Consider the following 15,980-nt stretch of genomic DNA (forward strand, 5'->3'; position numbering starts at 1 on the left):
GATGGAAACTCTAATGTGGTTTTCTTGTATAATATAAGTTATATGATAGACAGTCTGGTGCTGGAGGTGCCGTGTGGTGAGGAGCTGCTCAATAGAGACGTTCGGTGAGTAGCGTGTTGAAGGAGGTAGATGTGCAGGAGCTTCATTAGAGAAGATGTTGCCTGTTGCTGGCCTCCTGGTTGAATGAATGCTGACGGCGTGGAGCTTGCTGGAGGTGTTGCTTGTTCAAGAAGAGAGACCAGAATGAGAGCTGGTTGGTGAGGAAGCTCAGAGAAGGAAAGCTGGTGGGTCGCCATGCTCGCTGGCGGGAGCGAAGACCGCCAGGCAGGCGGAGGAGAGGCGAGAGCCGCCAGGCAGCGGAGGAGGAGGTGTTGCGTGTTGTAGAAGAGAGGCTAGAATGAATCTCAATGGAGAGACAGAGCTTATATACCCAGCAGCCGTGAGTCCTCTATGATTCATGTTGGGAAAACCCGAGAAGTAACAGGTCTTTTGCTCGGTTGCTAGGATACGGCGGCGCATCTGGTGACGCCGCTCGTTTGGTTGCTAAGGAAGGCGTCGCAGGTGGGATGCAGCTACGCAGTTGTAGGGGAGAAGTCCACTACAATACTCCCCCTTCCCTCCAGGCGGTGTAGGAGACTTGTTGTCTGTAGAGTTGCTTAGCACATGTGAGGCAGACCGGGCGGTGCATGCCTCATGTGAGACAACGGCGATGGCGTGAATGAGCCGATCGCTGAAATACAACTGTCTAGATACACACTATCTGTGGGAGAAGGGAGAAAAAGGGTGTGTGGAGGCGATGAATGTTGTGCTTCCCTCACGACAGGTACAGGGTCGTCAGATGCGCCTGCTGGGGTGTGTGGGCCTGGGTCAGGAGCAGGGGCTGCGTCAGCAGAAGCGGATTAGGGCTCGTGACAGCAGCTGGGTCCACGACAGCAGCAGGGTGCAGGACATTAGCAGGGAGTACCTGAGGGAGAAAAGAGGGGTGTGTGGGTCCGCACTCAGGAACAGAGGCCGCGTCAGGGGTGGCAGGGGTTACTGCTGGGCCGGGGTCGGCGTCTGAGGCAGGACGGGTGTGCTGGGGTCGTCAGGATGTGGTGCTTGGGGCAGGAAGAGGAGCTGGTGTCTGCTTAGAGTAACAGAGCTGCTTCTGTGTGGATAAGCCATTCTTCTATGCTGCTTGAAGACTGGGAGCGTGATCAGTGTCTCCTCCATCCTGTGTGAGTGCTAATCTCCGGGAGTCACCATTTGTAGGAGTTCGTGGTATAATGTTGTCTAGCACTCAGGATGGATGGAAACTCTAAGGTGGTTTTCTTGTATAATATAAGTTATATGATAGACAGTCTGGTGCTGGAGGTGCCGTGTGGTGAGGAGCTGCTCAGTAGAGACGTTCGGTGAGTAGCGTGTTGAAGGAGGTAGATGTGCAGGAGCTTCGTTAGAGAAGATGTTGCCTGTTGCTGGCCTCCTGGTTGAATGAATGCTGACAGCGTGGAGCTTGCTGGAGGAGGTGTTGCTTGTTCAAGAAGAGAGACCAGAATGAGAAAGCTGGTTGGTGAGGAAGCTCAGAGAAGGACAGCTGGTGGGTCGCCATGCTCGCTGGCGGGAGCGAGGACCGCCAGGCAGGCGGAGGAGAGGCGAGGGCCGCCAGGCAGCAGCGGAGGAGGAGGTGTTGCGTGTTGTAGAAGTGAGGCGAGAATGAATCTCAATGGAGAGACAGAGCTTATATACCCAGCAGCCGTGAGTCCTCTATGAGTCATGTTGGGAAAACCCGAGAAGTAACCGGTCTTTGGCTCGGTTGCTAGGATACGGCGGCGCATCTGGTGACGCCGCTCGTTTGGTTGCTAAGGAAGGCGTCGCAGGTGGGATGCAGCTACGCAGTTTGTAGGGGAGACGTCCACTACAATTTCCTTGAATTCGGCGAGTAATTCTAAAAGATCACTTTTGCCTCGAGGATGATCGACTACTTTCACGTGTGGCGCTATCAACGCTACATTATTTAAATTATGTGATTTTTCGTCCGATTTACCCTGTTACACTACCTATTGGTAATTCTAATGGCTCTTCGACAACCGCTTTGTCATAAACAAGGAAATGACCTAAACAACATCCCTTTCTTAAGGTTATGGGTCCCCCAGTTCTATTGAGAACGAGGAAATCTGTGAGACATCCTATTCTAACAGTGCTTAAGGTAGACTCAAGTGACAAACCTTTCACTCGTGAGCTTTCACTTAGACAAACAACATCTGTTCCTTCACTCACATTTGGCAAACGTACTGTGACTCTAGTTAGTTCCTGGCTATGTAACCGTTGTACACCAGTTAACACAGCAGGCGTAAAGAGTCCAGTTCTGGCTGCTTTCATCTGAAATGTCCTTTGAGCCACTAGGTGGAGTTTCAGAGAGTGACTCCGTAACTAATTGCTGCTGTGTCAAAGACTCCCCCGCGCCTGTCGAGGCAGTTATTATACGAACACCCGAAGTAAGCAATGGATGTGAAGTTTGCATTGCGTGATATGTTTTACAATTATGCGTGATTGTTTGATCTCATGGCTGAACGTTAATGTTGTTCTGCCTTAGAGTGGTCAGACCAAGTAAACCCCGTCCGCTGGCAAAGAAAATGCCTTAACTATGTAGAAATCCGCCAAAAACGCTTTACTGGACCTAGAAAAACGAAGTGGTAGTGTTATCATCCCCGCTATGTCAAATTGGATTCCTGACACACCGGACAGAGGAATGTCTGTAGGTCTTATTGGCCACTTATTTGGAGGATATCGCCGCTGGAGTTCATTGAACAACTTTAATGAGATAACATTGGCACAGGCCCCCGTATCTATATCTAGGGATAACTGATTGTTACCTATCCTCGCTGGTACAGTCAACACTTCCACTTTGTTTAACTCGGCAATTAATGAGCCGGTGATGGAAGCGTTGTTTTCTTGAACAGTTGTTGCTATCCTAGATCGTGTTGCTGAACGCGCTCCTCTTCCCCGAAGGCTGTATAGTTGTTTCCCTTCGATTTTCCATTTCTTGACGCATACGCTGTACATTTCTATAATCTTCTGTGTTGTGGTATGGAGACTGATGTACTATACACCATTTATTCGGAGTGCCTTTAGTGTTTGGAGACATTTTACTTCCTGTGTAATGTCCCTTTGTAGATTTTGGTTTAGCAGGGCTATCTGAAATCCTTAGGTCCTGTGGGGTACGGGTTATTTGGTTCACACTCAGGATGGGATGGAGAAAGGAAGCTCACAATGTGCTCTCTGTATACATATTGTATTGGATGTACAGTGCAGCTTGGTGCTGGGAAGTGGCAGAGTGGTTACAAGCGTGATGTAGAGAGAGCTGGTTGGTGAGGATGCTCAGAGGAGGACCAGCTTGTGGGTCGCCATGCTCGCCGACGGGAGCGAGGGCCGGCAGGCAGGAGGAGGAGGTGTTGCTTGCTGGTTGGTGTAGGTAGAAAAGAGAGGTAGGTCACCACGAGGTCAGGTCTTATATAGCGGAGGTAGGCGTGGCTTAATAGTTGACCTCCGTCATGTAAGGCGGTGCTGGTTGACCTAGACCACGAGGCATACACTGGGGAATTCGCGGGGTCGGCTACTCAGCGGCAAACAGCGTTTGTAGGGGAGGAATCCACTACAGTCCTGCAAGGACTCTTTCCTTCGATCCTGCCTCTGGCTGGCTGGGGACTTATCTGCTAGTCCTGCAAACCATCATTTTTCTGTGGTATGTCCCCTACATTTGCAGACTTTGCAGAAATGTATTTTTTTGTGTTTGGTTCCCGTGACAGACTGTGATTGTCCCTTAAAGCTGGTGACTGGTGCCATTGACAATGCCCGAGGAACATTTTCCTTGGGTTCTGCAATTGCTTCTACATAATGTATAAGCTTCGTCCCTTTTTTAAATTCTTTGTTTTGGGCTTTCTTGCATAAGGGTTCATTTGATGACAAGATAAACTGTTGAAATTCAATAATTCTGTAGAAATTTACCTTAGACATGTTGTCATTTTTATCGGACCAATCTGAGGAATTCATGTAAGACCTGACATCTATCTTAGTGAGACCCGCACAAGTTTGGGCTTCTTGTGCTTCATGTGCAAGCAGTGTCACCTGTGCTCTCTGCCATCTTAAAAATCCAAGAAAGTGGACCTCCTTTGGAGCCCAATCAAAAAAAAAGAAATGAATTGCTCCCTAAATGTTGGATAATCATCCATTTCTTCGTCAATGGCTGAAGCATAGTTACCTCTAGCTGCCAGACTACCGGTTTTGATAAGGCTTAGGACGTATGAAATTTTATCTACGTCATTGGTGACATCGTTATTTCTCATTACATCTTCGCATTTACGCAAAAATGCTGAACTAGTATAATCAGGATCCTCGCTTGTAAACTCTTGTACCTTAATGTTATTTAGAAGTAGCCTTGTAGTGAATTTCTCCCCTACAAACGCTGTTTGTCGCTGAGTAGCCGACCCCACCAATTCCCCAGTGTATGCCTCGTGGTCTAGGTCAACCAGCACCGCCATACATCACGGAGCGGGGGTCAACTACTAAGCCACGCCTACCCCCGCTATTTAAGACCTGGCCTCGTGGTGACTTGTCTCTCTCTACCTACACCAACCAGCCAACAACACCTCCTCCTCCTCCGCCTGCCTGGCGGTCCTCGCTCCCGCCGGCGAGCATGGCGACCCACAAGCTGGTCCTTCTCTGAGCATCCTCACCAACCAGCTCTCTCTACATCACGCTTGTAACCATGCTGCCTTCCCAGCACCAAGCTGCATTGTACATCCAATACAACATGTATACAGAGAGCACATTGTGAGTTTCCTTTCTCCACCCCATCCTGAGTGTGAACCAAACATCCCAAAAACCCCTAAATGGTGACTCCCGGTCGCGCCACACAGGATGGAGGAGGCTGATCACGCTCCAGTCTTCAAGCAACATGGAAGACTGGCTTATCCAGAAGCAGCTCTCATCGGCTCTGCAACTACTGTCTCTACACCTGGGTTAGACACCCTAAAGCAGCTCTGCTACTCTAAGCAGGCAGTCGCTCCTCTTCCGACCCCAACACACCCATCCTGCCTCAGGCCTTGACCCGGCCCGCAAACCCCGCCCCTGATCCTGACGCGGACCAACACACCGTCCTGCCTCAGACGCCGAGCCCAGCAGTACCCTTGCGCTCTCCTGTGGCTGTTCCTAGTGTGGCCCACCACCCCTCTTTCTCCCTCAGGTACTCCTGCTTATGTCCTGAACCCTGCTGCTGTGGACCCAGCTGCTGTCACGGCCTCGCTTCTGCTGGCGGCCTGCTCAGGCCCGGGCCACCCCAGCAGGCGCATCTGACGACTCTGTACCGCAGTGAGGCACAACATTCATCGCCTCACACCTTTTCTCCCTCTTTACTCCACAGATATTGTGTATCTAGACAGTTGTATCCGGCGACCGGCTCATCGCTGTTGCGTTGTCTCGCGCGTTCTGCCTCACATGTCTGCAACCGCGGGCAGAAGCAAGTCTCACCGCCTGGAGAGGGAAGTATTGTAGTCAGATTTACCTGGCTGTTTGTGGCTGAGTAGCTACGACCGTGATTAGTGTATGCCTGGTCCTAGGTCAGCTAGCGCCGCCATATATCCGCGAGTGGGGATCAACTACTAAGGCCCGCTTACACGCTTTTTAAAACCTTAACCTCGTTGGCGACCGCAATACTTTCACCTGCACCAACCAGCCATGCACCTCTTCCTCCTCCTCGCCGCGGTCACCAAATCCGCCGGAGCATGGCGACCCTAAGCTGGTCCTTCTTCAGGCATCCTCACCCAGCAAGCCTCTCATCGCGCTTGTAACCATGCTGCGCTCCAGCACAGCTGCATTGTACATCAATACAACATGTATACAGAGAGCACATTGTGTGATTTCTTCTCCACCCCACATCTGAGTCGTGAACACAAACAATCTCACACCCACAGCCTTACCATTTGACCAGCGTTGTGGGCGGTGGGTTTGGTAGAAACCACCTGTTGCCATTTTGTTGTGGTTTGTGGGTTAATCCACTACAAGTTAAAGCACTAGCATTAGTAACGGGTGAAGCAATGGGTAATGTTACCTGAGCTGGTTTCTGCTGGATAAATCCTCAAATTGAGAATCAATGAAATTTTCTCTGAAGTAGCTAAAGAATTCGATGTTAACTCTATTTGGCATTGGCAATTCCTGTTCCTCTTTCATATCGGGTTTTGCCTGTGAATTATTAGAAGACTGGTACCCAGAGTCTGGTCACTAATTTCCTGTTTGATACCCAAAAATTTTGGAAGAGGGTCCATATATGGGACTATTTATGCGCTTCACTCACTTTATAAAGACTCTCGTTTTACACTCATAGAGAGTAATGCAAAAAAATATTTATTTATGTGAGTTGGAGATGAAGATTAAATATATATTAGTTATTAAAAGTAATAAAAGTAGTATATATGTATATATATATATATGTATAATATATATATATATATATATATATATATATATATATATATATATATATAATATATATATATATATATATATATATATATATATATATATATATATATATATATATATATATATATATATATATATACAGTATATATAAGTAAAAATGAAATCACTGTAGGTGCATGGTCTAGGTATAATAACCACAAGGAAGAAGAAACACGAAGTTCCCCAAGCGCTTTGATTGTAATTCACATCTTCAGGGGTGGTACGAACTGGTCAGCTGCTGCCCCTAATAGTGCTACACATCCTTTCTTTCTTATATTTATCAGCCTCTCTCTCAGTAGAAAAATATAGTTTTCAGGTACTAGAGTTCAGTTGAGAGTATATTGTGCTCAGGGAAATGTCATAGTACACTTACATAGAGACTGCCAGTGATATGTTCACTGGGTAACGGGTGATATGATAGTCTCTCTCTCACCGGGAGAGGGTTGTCAGGCTGAGGCCATACAGGATACCGGTCAGGTTGTTGTTGTTGAACTGTGCTGACCAAGCAGCATTCCAGCCTGTTCCCCAGAGGAAATGTCAACTACCAGTGATTCATTCTCATGGATGAATGAGCTCTGTGAATATATGGGTAATATACATTTGGGTAAATATTTATATAATACAAATTGTGCTGTTACAGGTCAGAGCTCACCGGTCTATAGTTGTTGTTGGATGGAAATGGCCTTCTTGAAGATAGGACTCATAAGCCAGTTTCCATTCACTGGGGATTCGTTCCTCAGGCATTTACAGAACAGGATCTTTAGGGATGCAGCAAGCTCGTTGCACAACTTTCTTAACACTCTGGGTTGCGTACGGTGTAACTACCATCTTCAAGCCTCAGGTCTGATACTGCGTACTTTCGGCGTTTAATTTCGACTTTGCATAGCGTTAAGCGTGGTTTGGATTGAGACTCGCATAACCTGCTGGAACTCTCTGCATGCCCTTCTCCTCTAACTTTGAGTTGGTTGGGATATCGCAACATCCCCAGTCCTGCTCATCGTTTGACCTCACCACGCCTTGAATTTCTGGGTTTTCTTCTTGCTTTGTTAAACTTCCACATTGGTTCGTAAGTAGGGTTCCTTGTATTCCGGCACTGGGTTTGGTGTTGGTATATATTTCTGCGATCAAATGGTTAGCTGTATTAAGCTCTTGGGAAAGTACCACGCAGTCTTTCCTTTGCTGAAACATGGCTGTATTACATCTTTTCATACAGGGCAATACTGTATATTTTGTTTGGCAAATTTTTAGATAAAGTATTGGGGTTATTTTTATAAAAAAATGTTGTCTAACAAATTAGAGCTGTTTTTGTTGACAATGTTATCTTTATTTCTTAATTTATATAGTAAGGTAGATTTGTCATTGTATCATATCAAAATATTTGGTTAAGGATATCTTGTTGGAAATATATCAGAGAATTTCTAAGGATAATTATGGTATCAAATTCTTCTCCTATGCAATTATTTAAGCTTGGTGAGAGGAGAGGAAACTGATGTGCGGCCCTCCTCCTGCTCGGTTGCTCTACATCTCACCCCATCATACACACACACAAAACACATTTACCACATCATCACCACATACACTACTTTCGACGGACCGTACCAATACACTGAAGTTCACGCGGATATGTGGGTTTTCCTCTTACTGCTCCGGCGTCACTTCGCCAGCTAATAAATTTGACAGGCTGGAGGCTACAGTCGGTCGGTGGGCTGGCAACATGGTTGCGATGTAGTGAGAGCTTGGCAAATTGTTCCTGAAGCGTACCATATTGAGGATATCAACTCTTTATGCCTTCGTTCACGTGGGCGCGGAAATTTTCTCTGCCGGGGTAATTCGCCGGTCATGCACCGGGGATGTTCGGTCCCAGCTGATCCGGGAGCTGGGTGGATATTGCCAGGCCATCGTGCCACTTTCTGCTACTCGGCGCGTGTGTGCCGCATGCGCTCACCCGCAAAGAAACTCTTATCAATCCACTTTTCGAGTTGGTACTTCGGCGAAGCGCGGCACCACTAATTCCAGGGCCAGCTGCTGTCACGGGGTTGTGAACTTCCCCACTGATTAGAAATGCGCCGATGACCTTATGCTTTGGCCAGCGGGCCAGGTACCGGCCGTCTGGCAATGCCTCCTTTAGGGTTTAGCACACTATCAGTGCTCTTGTCAGATGCCACTACCAGTCAAGTAGAGGCCTGTCATGGCCACCACAGGCGTTGCTGGATTCAGTAATGTCTTGGGCGGTGGATGGATTCACCTCCTGGACTGAAGTTGCGGTGTGATGTAGCGTGGATTTTCAAAGGGTTACATTGCAGTACATGTATGCAAGCACTACCACTTTTTCCCGGAAGCCTGTGAGATCACACCAGCTGACTTGCCCTGGATCACCTGGATCAAAAGACTTAGGCGGCAGAGGTCGGCGCTTTTATCTTAATGACCACAACGGCTAGGGTCCGCTTTGCAGCAAATTATCGTGAAATATGCACTTCAAAGGTCCACTACTATGAAGTTGCAACACCTTAAGCATACCAAGCAGCATTAAGTGGTTGTGGTAGGCTTAAGAACTCTGTGTTAAACAATAGGACACCTCCTTTCCTTTGCCATCTCACTTTAATGGTGGCGTGGCTAGTCGAGCGACCATTTTAGGGCTTATTGTACGGGCGGCTCCCGGTTTGCCACAGGAGTCCCTGCTTACCTGCCAGCCTCGCTTTTCCACTGACTTGGTTTGGGAAGAAGGTTTGGAAGTAGCAAAACGTCTGGAGATGGAGCTGAAGTTTGGCGCTCCACCACCCCCGTTGGCTTACCAGTGAAACTCTACAGGGGTTCTCCTGGAACTCTCTAAAATCCTTGCTCCATGTCAGTGCTTCTCTCAGCCGGCAAGATGCCCAGCTTCTGGAAGACCTGTGCAGTGTCACCAGTGCCCAAGTCAACCAGCCACAATCCTTAAATGGAGCTCGAGCCCATTTGCAATCACCTCAATGCGCAGCAATCTTTGAACGTTTTGTGCTTGGCTGGGGTTTTATGCTGATATTAGGTGCTTGCGAGCCTCAACAATTTGGCAGTATGAAAAGCTTCCTCACTAATCGCTTTTATTATTTTGTCAGCTTTCGACTATATATACTACATCTGGAAAAGGAAGAAAGCGTTATCTGTGGCTGTGCGCCTTAATTGGCTTCACCGAAGGCGCGGGACCTGATGTGAACCTGAATTTTGATCAACAAAGGCTATGAGTCCGGTTTTTGAAGAAGTCTTTATACAATACTGAACTGCTTGGTGACGGAGCAAATATGTAACTTGAGGCTGTATCCACTCAGTCATTCACCTGGCCTCTAAGGCACCAAGGATAGGACGTAGTAGCTTCCATTATGCTTATCAATGATGCCTAAAGAGCTTCTCTATGTGAGTATTGGGGCGACTCCCATTGGATCGGTGCCAAGCTACCAACTACGGCCTCTAGTATTTACTGAACAGTCTCCAAATTGGGCCACCAACAACCACGTCACCATCAACCATACCAAGACCATGGTTATGCATGTCACCTCTCCTCCGATGTTGTACCACCCCCTTCCATTACTTTAGGCCCCAACACACTCCAGGTTGTAGACTCCACTAAGCTCTTTGGCATCACTAGAGATAACAAACTAAATTGGAAAACACACGTCAGTGAAATTGTCAAATCCTCCAGTTTCCGTCTCCACCTCTTCCGCCGACTCAAGTTCCTTGGAGTTCCTGCGCCCGACCTCCTCAGTGTTTACTCAACATTCATACTTCCCAAGCTCACCTATGCCTCCCCTGCCTGGTCTTCCTCCCTTTATGCCACACAACATAAACACCTTGAAAAAGTGCAAAAGAGGGCATGTATGATTATTCTCTTCCCTTTCTACTCCACATATCAAGAAGCGTTCAACACACTGACCCTCTCGGCTCTTTCTGACCATCACCACGACCTCATCTGCAAATGTGGTGAGAAGCTTCTGCATCATCCTCGACACCGGCTCCTACTACCACCTGATATCCCTTGTCTGCAAAATGCTGTTCGACACCACAACTGCATCCAGCCCACACGAGCACTTATTGATCGCTATAAGAACAGTCCAGTGCCAGCTATTGTAAAAATTAATTATCAACAACTCGTAATCAACCAGTATATTCACTCCCAATCAATCTTACCTTTTTGCACTCTTACTATGTTGAAATGCCTTGGAGTATAACCTCCCCACCTTGTTATTCTATATATCATATTTGTATCACTTATGTTACTTGTACAGGTATATTATTTGTCAATTGAGAGACCCATTCCCCAATAATGTAACTGTATATTTTCAGTCTTCCGGCTGCCATGCTCTTTCAATAAACCGTTATTTATTATTATTACTCACCAACATCACACGCACACTCTCCAACAGCCCCCCCCCCACACTCCAACATGGGAATTAAGACAGCAAGCATGAGGAGTGAGTCTTATTGTATGACAAATTTGCTGTGTTTGACTGCTTAGTAGCGAGTTAAATATCAGCTGTTGAGGAGCGCTTGATAACACCGGTGCATGTTACCGATAAATCTCTGGAATCACCCACACCTTTCTGCTTTCTCACTCCATATTTTAAAATGTTATATAACATAAAGTTGATGGGATACAACTTTGCTCATTTATACTTATACTTATCACAATCTCCCTAAAAAATACTTTAGGTTTCGTGTTTATTCAAGATATCTTCAGGTTATGAGACCTACTAATCCCACACCCAAGAAAGGGTGACCTGACTTTCCATCAGAAGGTCAATAATATGAGACCCACCAATCCTCCACATCTCCATGGGAGTGGAAAATACCAGTCTTTGGCCGTGTCATACAATTTTAAATTTTAAAATTAACATGTACAGGTACTTATTTGAAAAAAAAAAAAAATTAAGATATACTATTCTGGATTATTATAGTAAAGAAATGGAGTTTCTAACTTAATTAGAACTGCATTTACGGACTCCAGTAGTTTAGACTCAGGAAAACATCCCCAGCACCCAGAAACCTTCTGGGGAAGTGGGTTAGTTTCTGTTTGTGCAAGATGTCTAGTTTAGACACCCGGAAACTTTTCCCAGGAACCAGAAAAGATTGCGGGGATAAGGAATTTTTCCAGGCATGAGAAAGTCGTCTGGTTAGCCGGAAATCTCTCATCCGCGGAAGTGCTCTGTACCAATTGTTCCGGATGAAGGGGATATCACTTATGTTATGCAGGTGCACATTTGGCAATCCAAAAGACAAGAGTTCTCTCCTGTGATCAGACTTTATTTGCTGTCATTGTTTTATGTATAGGGCCTTAATAACATTAATCCTTTTTACCAGGGAACTGTCACTCCACATATATAACATAACAGATAGAAAATGTTTAATAAAGTACTGGTATATATATAATGACAATCCAATATAATATGATGTATATGCTCTCCAAATAAACACATAATATACTAAAGAATTTATTAAATTTTTAGTCATACATACTAATTTAAACAAAGTTCAAATCCTTCATTTTACAACAAGTTGGCAGAAAATAAAGCTACAAGGTAAAATTTCTTACACCAACTTTCTTGCAACTGATGCAGGAAACTACAGGGCAGGGAATTGGCAAGTCTGGGGATCCAAATACTAGGATGGCTGAATGCCCAACCTTATGCACACCAGCACACATCTGCAGAACAGTACGGCTGCACAACCAGCACGGATCTAAGGACTAGGATGATTTCACTAACCATCACCGTTTATCTTACTAACCCAATTTTGTGAATAAAAAAGTTAGACTGGTCTTTGACTATGATAGTCATCCTCAACAATATTTAATTTTTGTTTAAGTATATGTTGCATTCCACTTTTGACAAGGGGTTTTCACTCGAGGAAAAGATAAGAATTCACATATACAAAATATTTTCTAATTCATTCATAAATTTTTAGTGATATTTTACAGATCAAGCTACAATGATTTTGTTTATGTTAAGGTAACTGAGTACTGTATACAGAAAGTTCACCATTTAAAGTATATCTTAGCACCTTGACCATTATCTCCACAACGTTTACATGCTGTTAATAGTTTCTGCACACATACAACCGAGTTCCATGGAAGGTCCACACTGATCCTACCATAGATCTACATGGTCCTCTAGGTATTTATCCCTAAGTTGAGCTGAACCCCAAACTGGTCAAGTCCTTGACCTAAAGGCTGTTTCCCCATGGGTGAGACTGTAAAAATTATAAAAAAATTTAAATTTGGTCACTATGTTTACAAATAGTTATTTCTTATGTATATGAAGAAGGATCAGAATTCGCCTGTCAAATGAAAAAGATTTAATGTACAAAGAACAAATAAAATAAAAATGGGGGTGTCCCTGACCACCCCACAAACATGGGGTCACAAGTGAGTTAACCCAACCAGGTGAGCAATGCTTGACTATTCAATGAAGTTATGGACACACTGCTTATAATTACTCCCCTCATACACCTCACTGCTGGAGTCAAATATCTGTGACTGAAATTTTTAGAAATCCTTCTCATATGACTATCTGTCACACAATTCATGCACATACAGTAGGCCATAAATAAGTGTGTATGCTCAGATGAAGTACAGTTACAAATTTGCAAGAAAAAGTCAACTTGCATAATCCCAGACAGTGTAAGGCCATAATTGTGTCAAGGTCTCCACCTGGGCACACACACTCAAGCTGAGGTTATGAACACATCAGACATGAGGATGGCTATTGCTAACCAACATTTTTTGGATGAAATAAGGCCCATGTGTCAGTTACCCTCATCACAAGAATACATTACTACATACTTTGTAAATTAATAAACTTATTATTCATAATTAACACAAATGTGAATTGAATATCACTCAAAACTTAAAAAAAAGAGTTTTGCAATGGACTTGATGGAGATGAGGAATAGCAATGAATACACATGAAAGCGTCCCAGTGCTGGTCCTCATTCCTTCATTCCAAACTCAGATTTTTTCCAGCCTCTGATCAGTTAATAACATATGCTGCCATACTTTAATACAGATTGTGAAAATAATTAAGAAAATTTATGGAAATACCTGTATACAAAATTACACTAATGTTTTTTTTTGTATTTTTGCAACTTTCCTAAAAAGAACCAAATTTTTTTTTACTTAATTGTAATAACAACTAGATTTTTCTATTGACATAATAATTAGTAATGTGTCAGTGAAATTCAATGAGTGACAATATACATTATCAATAACACCCTGCTGCATATTCTCATCCATTTTAAGCCAGAATGAAAATGAACCTTTCTAAATTGATGGAAGGCAAGCAGTCTTACACTTACAGTCTACTTAGCCCTTTAGAGGCAGGAGTAGCCATGCTTCAACTTTCTGTGATGTGCACCTTACATCCACACACAACAGTCTACCACTGAGAACACACCCATTAACTAAGGTGATGAATGGTCAGCTGGCCTGGACACCACAACACGTACAGCAAGTCCAGCTATCGTCATCCTGCCCTCAAGATGCACTCTTTGGGTTACTTTTAGCTGCAATCCAGTCACTGATCTCCTTCTTCAGTGCTTCAGCTGCAAGAGAAAAATGTAAGATGAGTTTCTATTATTTACTTTAAATGCCCAACACTGAAAAGATTCTATTCCTGAGTTTCCTTTGAACTTTACAGAAAAAAGTTAACTGATCAATAAACTGAAAAAGGTGGCCACTGATGAGTCTCACAAGAAATTGACTTGATCACCAAACCTTCATGTTGACACCACCGCAATATAGAAGTCACAACTCATTCTCGCATTCTAAAAGATTTGCCACATGAGACAAAACTGTCGATTTCTATGAATATGATACATGAACCAACCACAGCTTAATTTTTCACACTGACTATACCTTTCTATTTATATTAAATATCTCCCACCTACTGTATGTATCTCTCCCACTTGTGTGTGTGTGTGTGTGTGTGGTGCATCAATGGACAGAGAAACCTCAAAGAAGGGGAGGGGGATTAATAGGGAGAGTAATAAAGTAGAATCCCAGTTATCCGGCACCAATGGGGATTGAGAAGTGCTGGATAAAAAGGTTTTCCGGTTACAGTAGTTGAAACTCACTCTTAAGATCCCCCAATAAATTCTACAATGCACAGTAGTACAGGCTGACCCAACAAGTTCATGTGTTAGAAAAGTGGACTTCTTTAATACTTATTCCACTCAATATAAACGACGTGGCTCAGAAAATATAATATAAACTATAAAATAAGAAAAACGAAGAGCATGGGTGAATAAGTGTGGGAACTGAACGTGAATGGAGATGGTGGTGGGCTACTGCGTTGTTGACTCGCCAGCCCAGCCACTGTGCTTTTTATTACTTGTAATGAAACTAAAAAAGTTGTTGAAAAATCATTAAAATACTTTAATGTGGCTTAGAAATAAAGAAAATATACAGTAGCGTCTCATTTCAGATGGGTCTCGCGTGCGAGGTTATCGCTTATGCGGTGAATACAGTTCTAGCTTACACGGAAAGCCATGGGTAGAGCGGGTAGCAGGATAGCATTAATTTTGTTTATTTAGGTTAATTCAACAAACAAAATGTGCTCTGGGTTACTTGAATTATAAAATAATCTGGTGCTTGAGAGATGGTGAGTGCTGGCAACATTGTTAGGGAGAGAGGGAATGATACTGCTCTGTGCTGTAAACAAGAGACTGCAATAACTCGTCTGGGATTCAGTGTTGGATTTTTTGGGTGAAATTTAATTATTTTTCGATGTTTTATTAACCTGGCACCAAATGAACCTAAATAATATAGGAATTATTGTGAAATTGCATGCCGTCGTTATAAAGGGATTGTGGGCTGCCGAGCAGGAGGTGGTGAGTTGTCATTCCCCCCTCCCTCCTCCGCCACCCATCACCGACACACCCAAACATAGTTTTACATCTTAATATAACTTATATTTGATTCATATATTTCATTCATACTCATTCTGAATTTATAATGTTTATTAAAAAAAAAAGAAAAAAAAAAAGAATTAATGAGGGTACAGTGTACTGTAATTACTTCTGTCTTTATTCAAGACATCAACAAACATTCTTGAGACCCACTAATACCCCCACCCCAACAATGGGTGACCTGACAATGCATCAGGTCAGTAATACAAGATTACTAATCCCTCCAACCCACCTTCACCGCAAATGAGAGAAGCAAAAATAAATTGAATATATGGAATTTCCAGATTATCTGGCAAGTTGCCAGGATCAGTACAGTATGGTATCTGGACAATTGTCCGAAGACAATTAATTGTCCAAATACCATACTGTACTGATCCTGGCAACTTGCCAGATAGTCTTGAAATTCCATTTATTCATTTATTTATGCAAAATCCATAAGTTTGAGAGCCAACTATCACATTTTTTTTTATCCAGTTGACTTCAGTCAAACCAATGTAAAGGTTGTCCCCAGCATTGCCTTTGGATGATATCTATGACAAATTTGGAATGTTCCC

The 15,980-nt window shown here is 44.0% G+C and overlaps 1 protein-coding gene across 2 annotated transcripts in view; it reads right to left on the reverse strand.

Annotated features, from left to right (window-relative positions):
• Positions 1-11,941: 11,941 nt before the first annotated feature.
• LOC121877895 (ubiquitin conjugation factor E4 B-like) overlaps positions 11,942-15,980 on the reverse strand; it is a 119,703-nt gene continuing 115,664 nt past the window's right edge. For both annotated transcript variants that reach the window (XM_042383841.1, XM_042383840.1), the window contains exon 26: positions 11,942-14,061. In XM_042383841.1, coding sequence (XP_042239775.1) covers positions 13,994-14,061 — 68 coding nt within the window. In that variant the 3' untranslated portion in view covers positions 11,942-13,993. The remainder of the gene's footprint in view (positions 14,062-15,980) is intronic.

This window comes from Homarus americanus, unplaced genomic scaffold, assembly GCF_018991925.1.
Source record: "Homarus americanus isolate GMGI-L3 unplaced genomic scaffold, GMGI_Hamer_2.0 scaffold24523, whole genome shotgun sequence".
Taxonomy (NCBI): Eukaryota; Metazoa; Arthropoda; class Malacostraca; order Decapoda; family Nephropidae; genus Homarus; species Homarus americanus.